Source organism: Hyalella azteca, unplaced genomic scaffold, assembly GCF_000764305.2.
Source record: "Hyalella azteca isolate HAZT.00-mixed unplaced genomic scaffold, Hazt_2.0.2 contig13457, whole genome shotgun sequence".
Lineage (NCBI taxonomy): Eukaryota > Metazoa > Arthropoda > Malacostraca > Amphipoda > Hyalellidae > Hyalella > Hyalella azteca.
In genome coordinates, this window is record NW_025943380.1 from 329212 (window position 1) to 342878 (window position 13667).

Genomic DNA, 13667 nt, shown 5'->3' on the forward strand with positions numbered 1-13667 from the left:
ATCTGAGGCTATGTGTAGATATTGCATGCTGATGGTTGGCGTTGGGTGGCTTGGGCCTAGGGCCTGTTTACGAGTCAATTTTGTTACCCACGGCTGCACTCCCCAGCGGGTGGTCCGGGGTGGATAGATCATAGGATTCATAGCTAGAGGTCATCGGAATGATCGGATTCATATAGGTACCTACCTTCCCCGAGGCCAGAGCGTAGCAGGCCTGCCGGGCTGCCCGAGATACCTAATTGGTTCTAGACTCTGGAATTGATTGGTGATGTGAGAATTAATTTTAATGAATTTTTGAAAAAGAAAAGAATTTAGGTAGCCTTAACTATCTAATTTATTCCAGGAAAATTTATTTACTATGTGGAAGTAATTGATGAGCAAGAAATTAGTACAGCTAGTAAAATAATTGTAATGTATGGATTGTATGCAAAACTAAAGCAATAAAAGTTTTCTATAATGTAAATAAAACCTTGACATTGTTTGGTGTGTGATTCTAAACTTGAACGTTTCAATGTTTTCAGAGCTACAAAATCAATAAACTAAAGTCAAAGCTCACTCAAAAATCTAGTTAGGCCTATGGCTTGGAAAGTACCTAGATATTTTTCATGCATGACATTTATTTTACAAATACTTGATTCATGTCACTGTCAGAGTGTCATAGACTCCCAGTTCTGTAATTTTTTGTTTGCAGTTGACAAAAAGCCATTATGTTCCCTTTTTTATATCTAGAGAATGATATCCAGCAGTCTTAATTTCCCTCTCTCGACAACCCAAACTAGAAAATGCCACCTGCCACTTATATATAAATGAGATGAAAAAGCCCATGATTGCAGACAATATTACCTATTTCTATGGCCCTTGCCCAATTCCTTCAGTGAATATTAAGAAAAACAGTACATTTTTTACTTGCAATTTTTAAAAAATACCTGCAAAACAATCACTTTTACTGTACTTTTTTGGACATTTTTGCCGGATGTTCAATATTGGTTACCAACTGCCATAGCATTCTTACTTGGAAATTCATACTTATTTTTGAAGTTTCCAATAACCCAAACAAACAAATATATATTCTGGCTACGGTATCTAATAATTTTTCAATTCTAAAAACCTCATAGGTAAGTACATTATATGATTATCATATTGCAAGTAACAAATAAAAATTGATTTATCCAACAACAAAAATGACCACTGCTGCTGTTAAAGAAAAACTATGGGGCGAGTTTGAAGACAGCAACGATGATCCTTGGTAAGAAATCATTAGGTTTGTTGATGTGACGTTGTGATTAAAATTTTGACTTGAATTGCTCATTTGCCTAACAAACCTAGCAGACAGCTACAAATTATACTAGTTTTTTTTTTTTAAATACAGACACAAATTCAATATTAGTAGTGATTGTTCATAGACCCTTCCCTTTCTGCTAAAGGTAAATATATAATGTGATGCTGTCTTTGTAACTTGTAGGGTGAAATTTATTTTGAAATAGTGTTGAAATAAGTGGTATGCGACATGTGTAAAGGGTATTGTTACATATTGGAGCAATACATACCATATGCCCCATGATACTCATATGTACGGGACCACTTTGGTGATAATATGACTGACCAGTTATATATGACTCCAATTGACTCAAAATTTATAATCCCTTCAGTGGTATAAACTGTTTTGAGAAAATATTGAGGTCTGACTAATACCATACATCACTTGTTCATTTTTGCTGATCTGAAAGTATAATCAGAGACATATAGGTATATATGTAGATACATTTATTTTTTATTTTATTTTATTGTTTTTTAATGCTGCAATCCTAGCACAAAATATACCGTAGAATGCAAGATCATGTTTTTCATTCACCATTCATGCTGTAACAAATGCTAATTTTTATTTACAACTTCAATATTGTTCATTTCCCATCTAATGTTTGACTGCATTCAATGGAGAATGCAAGATAGTTTGTGTACTACTGTACTGTTTTTTAATATGTATTGTCTGGAGTAAAGCTTGAGGTATGGTCAACATAATGTTTACATAACAGATTGAACTAATTAGGCTCTTCCAAAGTTTTATTCAATCTGTTCCAAAGTTTTGTTCAATCTGTTTTCTCCACATTTTTGGCTAGCCAAGATCTAGTTTAAGTAGGTATACAGTATTTCTTGTTGGTAGATGAGCATGTCATAGTAACAGTTTCTTGTATTGTTGCAAGGGGTGACCACAGCTTCGTGTTGAGTGACTATGAGGAGCTCCTGACTCCACGGTCTTACCCCCCTGGCTCCACTGCTCTTCATCAGCCGTCTCAACAGCTCACATCTTCTTTCCAAATGCATGTAACTTTCCATCCACTGCATAATATGATTAACTTATATTTTGTCTTGATTTTTTTGCAATTTTGTATCAATGAAATGAAAGACTATATATGAAGTTTATGAACTGTAGAACTATTGTTGAAATTGGCTTCAAATATTTCTGTTAACATGAATAAAAAAAATATATATATATTTCAGGGCTGCTGAGGGAAGTACCTACTAAAGAGTACTCTTGTTATGAATGTACATATTTTCTAATAAGGAAGTGATCATAATGTATTCAACTAATTTTTTTATGAATTGAAACAAATACCTTCTAAATTATATTATGTGTAAATTTGCAAATTAAGGTTTTTTTGTCTCAAAAATGATTTTCTGTACCTACATAAAAACCTGAAATGTTGTGCTTGGATTATGACTATCAGAAGAAAAAGAGGATGATATGGTTTTTCTGAACCATTATACTTATGTTGAATCAGACCTTTGATGTGAATTTTTTCATCACTTCTTTATTTGATTGATAGAATTTTTTTGGTTTAATGTTGATTGATTCATTATGTAATTTGTACTACTTGAATATTAATATATGAAATCTCTGCAATGTAGGTATAATTGTTTGATCATTCATGAGGATTTGCCTTGAAATCTTGAGAATTCACTCAACCGATTCATTGTGATCATTACAGGAGTTTACTACTATTTTTACATTATTATTAAGCACTTGTAATATTGTCCTTGTTTACAGATTGAGTGGTGAGCTGACACGTTCAGATGTCACTGTTCAGAACACTATTCGTCTGCTGCAACACACGCGGCATGTGGCACAACTCATCAACAGAGCCCAAGTAAGACTGAGTATTAACCATGTTAAACTTACACAGTTGACATAGCAAAGCTCTGAGTCACTGTTTACTAATGTATCAATAAAACATATTGCTCGGTAAAACAAATTGTGTTGTACAGGTCAAAGATGTGTGTTACATACTGTGCAGGTATTTACAGGGTTATTCAGTATTCACAGAAACTTCCTGATTTGAAAGCTCAATAACAAAAGAACTAGTAAAGATATCATTATAATATAAATTTAACTTAAAAAGACATTACCTGAATTCTTGTATCACTTAGTTTTAAGGGTGACATTGGACAAATGAAGGCCCCTATTGTCAATGCATTCAGTTAGTTGATTTTTAAAGTTCTGTTCAACTTGCTGAAGCATATAGATGGGTGTGTTAGCAATGGCTTGGCGTATGTTGTTCTTCAAATGAGGTGGTGTCCTTGGACAGTCATTGTAAACAGTTGATCTAAGATACCTTATAAAAATCACATGGAACCAATTAGGGGGATCGGGCCGGTCAAAGAATGTTGCCTCTCAAGGAGATGAGGCGCTCTGCTAAATGTTGTCTCAGAAGAACCATTGAACACCGCGCTGTGTGGGCCGTGGCTCCATCCTATTGGAACAAGCCATACCTGACATTCATTTTAGTCAGATTTGGGAAAGAAAAGTCATCAATCATTTGCGTGTACCAAGCTGCAGTCACTGTTACTGCGCTTTCATTTCCTCAAATGAGGGCTGACATTTGACACCGCACACCACATAGTTATGCGTTCGCAATGAAGTGGCCACTGAATGAGTTCAAGCAGATTGTTATCACTCCAAGAACGCACATTTTGCTTATTTATTCTGCCGGAAATGTGGAAGTGAGCCTCATCGTTAAAGAAAACGACTGGATCATGAGGCAAGTTTTCAAAAAGCGCTTCACATGCATTTTGGTGGGCAACAAAATTGTTATTGCCACAGTCGTTTTTTTAGTTCTTGTGCCAGTCAATTTGTAGGGATAACATTGCAGTTGTTTGTCGAATATTCATACCTCACTGTTATTCAAAATCCCAAGAATAGAAGCGTGTTTATGTGCTGTACGGTGTGGAAAACGCAGAAACACCTCTAACTCTCACTACGTTTTTGGGTGCTGTGGCAGTCTGCTTACCTGACCCTCTTGCATTCATACTGCCTCATTCCCTAAATGTGTTCTCCCACGTAATAATCAATTTTTGATCAGAAACGCGACTTGATCAGAATTCTTGTTGAGTAGCGGTAATGGAACGGCCAATTGTAAAATATGCCTCGACAGCAACCTCATGCTGCTCATTTGTCTAATGCATAGAAGAAAATGACTGACTAGGCTGGACACAAAACTTCATAACCATGCCTACCTTATAAAATGTTCCCCGCCATTTTCCTGCAACATCTGGCTGCTTGGCACGCAATACAAAACATGAAGTTTCCGTGAATCACGCTTACAATAAAACATTTCACACACCGTCAACCAAATTGTGAACTTGTGACAGGTCAAAGATATGTATCACTGTAACACATGTTGCACTATCAACCAAAATATATTGTACAGGTCAGAGATGTTCTTCATTGAGAGTGAATGTTTACAATAAATCATGTTGCACCATCGGCAGAATTGTATTGTACAGGTTACAGCTGTGAGACAGCATTATGTACAATAGGTAAAACACATAGCACTTCCTACCAAATTGTTTTGTTTATGGGTAGCAAAGCCAGCGTCCCTGTTAAATTATAATTTATCACTTGAATTTTGCAGAGTCTGGCCAACAGTGGGAGTGACTCGGCCTCGTCGCTGCCTCCATGTCCCGCCATGCCCGCCGAGATGCCCCTCACCCGTGCCCCCCTTGGTGTTCAGCCTCTCAATTTCCTGCTACCTCAAACCACGTAAATGCATTAATGTTTGTATTGAAATTCTGGAGTCCCTGAGTTTAAAACTATTTTTTTCCTACACAATTTTTCCATAAATATACACTTACCTACGTAGTTGCAGTGCGTGATAATAAACGATGTTAAATTCTTCATAAAATTAATAAGAATATGATCAAGCCTTCTGTGCAAGTGGCGATCATTACAACAGCGTTCAATTTGTTTTTATTCTTCGCACACAAGCAGCCAATAAGTAGAAGATATTTCTATGTATATCAGCAACACTAAAATTGGTCAAAATTATTTACTGTCAGTGGTGGAAGTTAATACGTTACCTAAATTATTTTATTATTGCAAGTAAAGAACATTTTGGGACTGAAGGAACACAAGGATGGGACAGGCTTTCATTAAATACTCAAGCATGAATAGCAAAGTAAATTTTCTCGGCTCTTTGATGGAATTGGCTTAAATATTTACAGACAAAATAACAAGATAAATTATATCCACTCAGAAAATTTAGAGGAGTACTCTCGACTTGTACTGTGGATGAGAGTGATGGAAATATTTCCAAAAAGGGATTTCTTCATGATATAGTAGAATAATGATAATATTAGTGGAGATATTTGAAGTCTGCTTCTCAAGGATCATGCCAGTTTTTCTCAAACTTTTGTAGTTCAAGAACGGTGTTGCACCTCATACATTAACCCATTGTCTATTAACGGAAACCCTTATTTTCAGGCCTCTAGATATGATTAACTGTGATGTCTGTTTTTGTATCTGAAGGCAGTTATCTGAAAAACTTGATTACTTGAAGAAAAATTTGTTTCAGGGCGTTCACCAGCGGGGAAGAAGGCGGCTTGCAGCTGCAAATCGAGCACGGGACGGCGCGTAAGATGCTGCGTCAGGCCGTGGCTCTGGTGCTCGTACATGCGGGCTTCACCGACTCCTGCGAGACCGTCCTGCGCACCTTGACGGATCTCATGCACGACTTCCTCACCAAGCTCACCAAGACCTACAGGACCAACGTTGATAACTCCATCCTCAACCTGGGCTACTCGCCTTTCCACGTCAGTCAACATTTGTGCTTGATCATTCCGTGCTGCAACTCTCAAATGAGTGTCACTTTCTCCTAAATAATATGTCGTCACTTGGTTATGTCTCTCAGTCATCCATTTTGGGGCTTGAAAACTGTCATAAAAAATAGGATAAGAATTTTTAAAAGTAATTGTTTAATATTAGACTTCAAAAGGTGTGAATAAATTTGCTAATAGAGAGCACTTTCATCAGGATGTGCTGGAGCAGACGCTGCAGGAGATGCACCTTGGTGGCCTGCGTGACCTGCACACGATGTACATGGAGCGCGTACAGAATTACCACAACCTCGTTAAAGCCAACGCACTACAACTCACCAGTCATTACAGTGCACTTATTAGTAAGCAGCAACAGCAAAAACAACAACAACAGCAGCAGCCTCAACATCAAGTTTTGTGAGTAACTTATTATCCTCCCTCGTATAAGTTGTTCATTCTAAATAAAGTGACTGAAATCTCATGTTGTTCCATCTAGTTCCTTAGTACTTGTGATTTTTTGAATATGCTGGAGCATAACTTCGGTGGCGCACCCAGCGTAACGCGTTTCATATCAGGCGCTAGGCGGAAATCAAATTAAGTGTATTCGTCATTGCTTTGATGTTTGTTCATTTCATATCAACATGTGTGCTTCGATGTTTGTTCATTTCATATCAACATGTGTGCTTCGATGTTTATTCATTTCATATCAACATGTGCGAAAAAGTCTCTTTGCTGAAGAATTTACACACGGGACTCGTAGAGTGCGAGTTACTATGATCTGAGTTTTATTGTGTAACTGAATTATTAAATGTTAAAGAGACTGCTGTGAAGGCAAGAGTGCGTCTATTGATGGTTGTAAAATCCTTACTAAAATACCACATCCCATTCAATGACAACGTACTGATAGATATGCGTATCTTTCTAATTTCTGGCACGTGTGATGGTTTAATATCTTATAATATTGTTAGTTTCAATATGAAAACGTACTGATAGATTTGCGTATCAGTCTAATTTGTGGCACGTGTGATGGTTTTAATATCTTATAATATTGATGGTTTTAATATGACAACGTACTGATAGATATGCATATCAGTCTAATTTGTGGCACGTGGTCTCAGATGGCAGTCAAATGGCAGCAAGAACGGCTCGGCGACCGCCGTACCGTTCAGCACCGTGCTGCCCACGGCCGGCGGCGGCAGCATCAACATCACAATCGGTGTGACTTCTTCTCTATCGCTCTTTGCTGCTCATCTCGCATCTAATTCAAAGATTTTGTTGAGCATATGGAAGGTGGCTACTAAAAGCGAGAATATCACACGTTAAAACCACTTGGATCAGGCAAATCATAAATTAACAAAAATCTGGAAGCTAAGCATATGTTAAGAAAATCAAACGTATTTCTAGTTAAAACGTTTCTTAGACTAGCTCTAGCATTCATTGCGTGATATCATTTCTAGGAGATGCACAATATATGAGCATATTGGGAGAGTAGAGCCCATGCAAAGCAAGTAATCTCATAGTATAGGTGATCTCTCATAGCATCAGTACTTTGAAAATTAATTGCTAACATGATGTGTTTTTTTTTAATTGCTTGCTAATAACAAATTCTAGTTTCTTCCTATTTCCTAACCTAGCAAACAATTTTAAAATAATTTGGACGTTTTATATAGGTTTCTAAAGATAGAACAATTTGAGTCCAAATTTTATGTCATAAATAGGAAATATTAAAAATAAATTGAATAGCAAATATACAATCAAAGGAATTTAAATTAGAATTTTCGTTAATAGTAATTAATCAAATAATTAATCTGATCACGTTAATATTGTTGAATAAATTCAAAGTAATTAAATCGTAATTAAAATGAACTTTCAGGAGCTTTACCCGGGACAGCTAGCATCAACTTTCCCAACATGACTGCCTGCACCTCGGCTGACAGTCCGAGCTCTACTGAATTCATTACGGCAGGTATGTACCTTCTTACTGTATATTGCGAGTACCCAATACGTACAGGTTACTGAATAAAGTGCAGCTGATAATTTTGTCATACATATCTGGAGTGTAACAAATTTCTACATCGTAATGAAGCAAAATTATTATTCATTTATTATACGATCTATAATTCCTCACTTTAGTGAGGTAATCTTGGATGGAACAAATTCTTCCGCAATTATTCATATCTTATCTGATTTATTTGTTATTTCGAAAAATGACTGTTAAATTTAAGTCTCATTGTAAACCAATTAACGCAGTTCATTTCTATTGGACCCGAGTAGACGCCCCACGCGGAGGTCGGTCGTCGCGGTTCAGCAGCGGCGGGAGGAGCGCCACGCCCACCAGCAGTTCCGGCCTGGTCAACTTGGAACAGGAGATGAGTCGCCAGTACACTCCTGTATCTTTACAGTGCGTCTAATTCTTTAGCATTAAGCTATCACAATTATGTATTTCAGTGTAGGGTGCACTGAGCATTTGTATGTTTTTCCAAAATAAAACATTGCCATTATTTCACTTAGTATAATGAAATGAGCATTTGTCTTGATGCGCGTGACTTTTCGAATCGTGCTTAAGAAATTGTTATCAACGTTAGGTACCACATTTGTGCACATGCTTTAGAAGTGTTTGCATTTATTTGTACTTCTGTCAATTCTTTCAAGCAATGATGAATCTAAATCGTTGTCATGTTTTTCCTTACGGAGCTCTTTATATTTTGACATGTATGTGCCTTATTCTGTTTCAATTTGTATGTTCTCTAATAATGATACTAGAATAGTTATTATTTATGAGATTACATTCCGAGTGTAAAGGAACATTTATTGAGCAGGAACGACACCGACGGGCGTAACCAGAACTCTCCTCTGTCGGCACATTTCTCACGCACGCAGCAGAGATGAAGCATCCACGTTATTGCGCCTTGAAATCTTATTCCTTTGTGAATTTCCACTTAAACTATTATTCGGGTGGAGGTCTATAGCAAGTATTAGGAATGAATCTCGTTATTATACTATGATATAACGGCTGTTGTATAAACAATTTATAGATGCACAGCCGATGACCGTGTATCTAAATGATTTATAGATCTATATGACTCGTCCAAGGACATTACAGACTTCAAAGCGTAAAATAGCATTAATATTTGATCAAATCGTCAGAATTCCTGAACGGATTCAAGTACTGAAAAACAGCCACAGTATTTTCCGATTTTATTGTGAGTAATTATTCGCGCGTAATTTCCATGATGTTACTTGTGAAAAATCCTAACGTATGCGTTTCGTAAAATAAATTAAATGTCATAGTAGAAACAAATATTTTAATTATCATTCACGTCCAACACGAGAAACTCAACAAAATAAACTGGAATATCTTTTTTAAAACTCGTATGTTGTTACTTCTTCTTGCCCTTGCCTTTCTTCTTCTCTTCTTGCTTTTGCTTAGGCTGCGTTCGAGACTTGAGCTGAGGAATGCTCTGAGCGATGAACCTGTAGATATCCTCTCGACGCCTGCGGAAAAAATCGGAGAACTCTTCCTATCAATTGTAGTCATAAACGTGTAGATTTAAGTCGTATCAATTCAGAAAAAAAAAATTTCGCGGGATCTTGTCACGAGAAATCTTCATTTAACTAGGCAACAAAATGAAAAGCCTTATTCATCCCAGGCACTGTGCACAACATGATTATATGCAAATACATGTTTCATTTCATAGAATAAGTTCAACAGGAACTCGAACAACAATAATGAAAAACACTCTTAGGATAAGTAACTGTTGAAATGTTTGCCATATGCTCACGTGAACTGCTCGTTGATGATGTTGCCGTCGCTGTCTTTCATCTCGACACGAATGCGCCCGTAGTTGTAAGGTTCTTTGCTCCGCTCTCGCGGGTGTATTCTATTTGGCTCACCTATCACCTGATATAATTCACAATAATTCGAGCAGCCGTTGTCAGAAACGCTTTATACTTGTTTAATTACTTAAAACATACTCAAGACATTACATCAGGCTAGCACTGAATATGCAAATAGCATTTAGTGGTATGTTATTAGAACCAAAATCAGTCAGTTCAAATAACATGAGAGATTGATACAAAGCTTCCACATCTTGAGAATTCCTTGACTGCAAATTGCATTACAATTCAAACTTTGCACTTGCGGGCCTGTTTAAAATACAGCTCTCGACTCACCTGCAATCCAGTTCCTTGCATCGCTTCCATGAGCTCAGGTAAAATTGGATGCTTCACTGCCTGTCAAAGAAATGACCTCTATAATCGAGACACAATAAGATTAAAACGTATCAAAATGTGGTTCAAATGAATATATATGTACTTTATTAGAACAAATTTTTACAGCGATGTGACCAGTTTCACTGACATTATGCAAAACCTACTTCAATGGAAAATAAGATTTCTTGCATTGTTAATAAAGACCTTAATCAGAATGAGACTTTATTAAGGCCATAATATTAATTTGTACTATTCAACGACAACAATTCATTCGATACATAATTTTCAACTCCTTACCTCAGACTTCTTTACTCTTCTACCTTCTGCAAGGGTCTTGTCCTTGTTAATGTAAATTGGGTAAACACATACCCAGCTGAAAAAAAAGCAAAATCTCATTAACAAAAAGCTGTAGTGAATTAGTTAATAAAGGTCTCTTCAACGTTATAGTTATTACATGAGCTTGGTAGATGGAAGATTCTTTCATCTCAGGTGACACATTGCTCTCTTGAGATTCTTTAGCATCAGGCTCACCTTACTTTATATATGTGACTATTTAATTTATCTCCAAAACATGCAGATTATGTCTATACAGAAATGTTTTGTATTAGTGAAAATATGCTTTAAACATCAAGACCTCAGCATCTGCTTAGTGCTGCTTGCAAGAATATTTTGTCGAGTTGCAGGGCATCAGGCAACTAACTGGCTAATTGCTAAGAAATAAAAAGTTCTAAGGAAATTCATGTACTTAATAGGTAAAATTTTCTAGACAAATCAATATTTTATGTGTTTATATAATTAGCAACTCTGACATATGGTAGTATCCACAGCTTAAAAAATAATCTCATGGCTGAATAAATGAACTCCTGGCCAATAAAAATTTTCCATGGCTCATATCTGCACTCCTGTTGGCAAAAATTGTTCATGGCTTAGAAAGTAAGCTTTTGAAAAAAGATGACTTTGACTCTATGAAGAATTTTTGGAATGGCATCTATAATTTTATATAAATTTGTATTCTTGAGTGGTCCAACTAGGTCACTGGCTATATACCAAAAAGTTATTCTAGTACAATATGTGGTAAGTTTGGGCCTTGGGGCAGTGAAATTAAAATAATAAGGTGGCATGGAATATACATTGTTGATAACTTCTTAATTCTTACCATGAACATTTCATACACGAGTTTGGGCTCATTTTAAAAGCCGTTGCAACTTGCAAGGGTTATCAAATGGCATCACTGAAAAAATTCCATATGCTATTCGTAAGGTGACAGACCACAGACGCAAATAAATGCATGCCTAATTACCCCTGGGAATGGGGTAATTAGGTACACTTGACATTAAACTTAGTTATACAAATTTTGAAGCATGCAGAGTGTGCTCATCCATTACTAACTACTCCAAAGTCCTCTTCCTTTGTAGATGATGTAGATGTTAATACAATTGGAATCTTGTGGCCTGATCAAGAACTTTTATCAACAATTAGATAGAAGGTAGGCCTAATTGATCTGGCGAAAATCTTGTGGTTCCAGAAATGGCTGGAAAGCTCTGGTTGTGGCCTTAAAGGTAGACATTTTCCACCTGACCAGTTTTCACACTTGCTTGCCATGGCTTCTGCCCAATTTTCCAGTGTGGACTTAGAAGTTCTTAAATTACATTATTATTTGCTTCCTGGCTATATGTTTTTTACTCAAATTTAGATTTCAGGCAGATGTTTTCCTAAAAATAGCAGACAAATATTATCATTTAAATTTTCATGGGTGATTTTCATAAATTGCAGGTAAAAATAGGTAGGTAGTTCTAATTTTTATGGGAGAAATTGGGCCATAGGCAGAGGAATGAGTGAAATTGTACAGATTCATCATGGGTGTCAAATTCATAGGTGGCTTGACGCTTCAGTCTTGAACATTTTTATTACCATTCATTTCACTAATAGACTACCTAGGCTAACAAGTTTCACCCTGCATTAGGATTAAGGCCATATAGTGGCCCATTTAAATTTCTATCGATGAATTTACATTGTTAAAGATGATAAAATAAAACACCATACATGACCAATGTTCACAGTATCAAGTATGCTTACTCTTTGAATCCATCTGGCAATTTTTGGGGCTGCCTGTAAGTTGGAGCGTGTTGAGGTACAGGCCCCACAGCTGCCGTTGCCATTATCTCCTGGTCCTGAGATTAATAATTATTGAGATATAAAATATGAAGAAAACTTTGAAAAACTTAGATTCAGTTCACGGCTTACGCGAAATAAAAAAAGGTTATATTTTAATTATTTTTTATTGTTGGAGTAATGGGGTTATGAACCACAACTTTGTTGTTCGTGACAGACTTCCAATGTCACTGGTCACAGGCAGGAACCAAAACACTGATCCGATGATCCGATCAGCATCCGATATCAGGTACAAAATAATCGGCAAAAAACTTTTTATAATGTGAAAGAATAATTTGTGATTGTAGCTTCGGTGAAATAAAAATATTTTTTGATACTACGTACATATAACGGAAGGTTGGTTTTTTTAGAGCCTACATGGTAATATTAAAAGTTTTTGGAAACCGATCCAATCTACTGCTATATAAGCTAATTTTAATTAATCATACATTCATTGCATGAATAAAGCGAAGCATTGAATCATGTTCAATCTTCGCTTACTCTAAACATTCGCTATAGGCGATAGAATATAGACTAATGACGTGTTATGTACGCTATCCTGTACGTAGTATAGAGAGCTTGCAATTCGATTGCGAAAAATAATTAATAAGGTAATGTTCTGGTGTCATTTTCAAATATTCGTCAATATCTGGTCTATTGCTAATTTAAAAATCGAAGAATTGTGATTTTGACAAGAATTTTTACAGCTAAGCTGGGACTTGTATTCATAGTCTTCAATCTACCTTAGGTAGCTGACCTTTTTGAATCTTAATTGCTATACAGGATCTACCCGACCATGTACCCGACCTCAGTTCGCAATTCCGGTGTTCACGATTTAAACTCTACTCTTTTGATATGATTCCGAAAGACCTTTATATAATAATTAGTCAGTCGGTAAGGATACAAAACTGATTTACACTAATTATTTTATTTATTTCACTCAAATTTTACAAGATTCCCAAAAGACTATCGAATTTACTATTGTCGTTTACAACGTTGAAATTTTGCCATAGTGAAAATCGATTTCGACTGGATATAGGAGCTACGGGCGGTAAACTAGTTACGAAAACGCGCTGCACTCGGATATTTTAACTCACAAATAAATATTGGGCTACCAAAATATGAAATATAAATTAGACACCACAAACCCCAAAACCACAACAAAATTAAATCTCACGGACCTTATCCACTCCGTCTACGCATTAAGCAATGAATAT

The 13667-nt window shown here is 36.3% G+C and overlaps 2 protein-coding genes across 2 annotated transcripts; one reads left to right on the forward strand and one right to left on the reverse strand.

Annotated features, from left to right (window-relative positions):
• The first annotated feature begins 501 nt into the window (after positions 1-501).
• Positions 502-9462, forward strand: LOC108672515 (STAGA complex 65 subunit gamma). The gene is made up of 10 exons (XM_018160195.2): positions 502-1243; positions 2199-2315; positions 3044-3143; positions 4908-5035; positions 5847-6084; positions 6305-6504; positions 7206-7303; positions 7961-8053; positions 8362-8488; positions 8907-9462. Exons 1-10 carry the CDS (start codon positions 1179-1181, stop codon positions 8974-8976), a joined length of 1236 nt encoding a protein of 411 aa, XP_018015684.1. The 5' UTR covers positions 502-1178; the 3' UTR covers positions 8977-9462.
• On the reverse strand, positions 9379-12650 carry LOC108672516 (signal recognition particle 19 kDa protein). Its single transcript, XM_018160196.2, has 5 exons — positions 12376-12650; positions 10597-10672; positions 10261-10320; positions 9870-9988; positions 9379-9582 (listed from the first exon to the last, which is right to left on the reverse strand). Exons 1-5 carry the CDS (start codon positions 12456-12458, stop codon positions 9468-9470), a joined length of 453 nt encoding a protein of 150 aa, XP_018015685.1. The 5' UTR covers positions 12459-12650; the 3' UTR covers positions 9379-9467.
• Positions 12651-13667: the final 1017 nt, after the last annotated feature.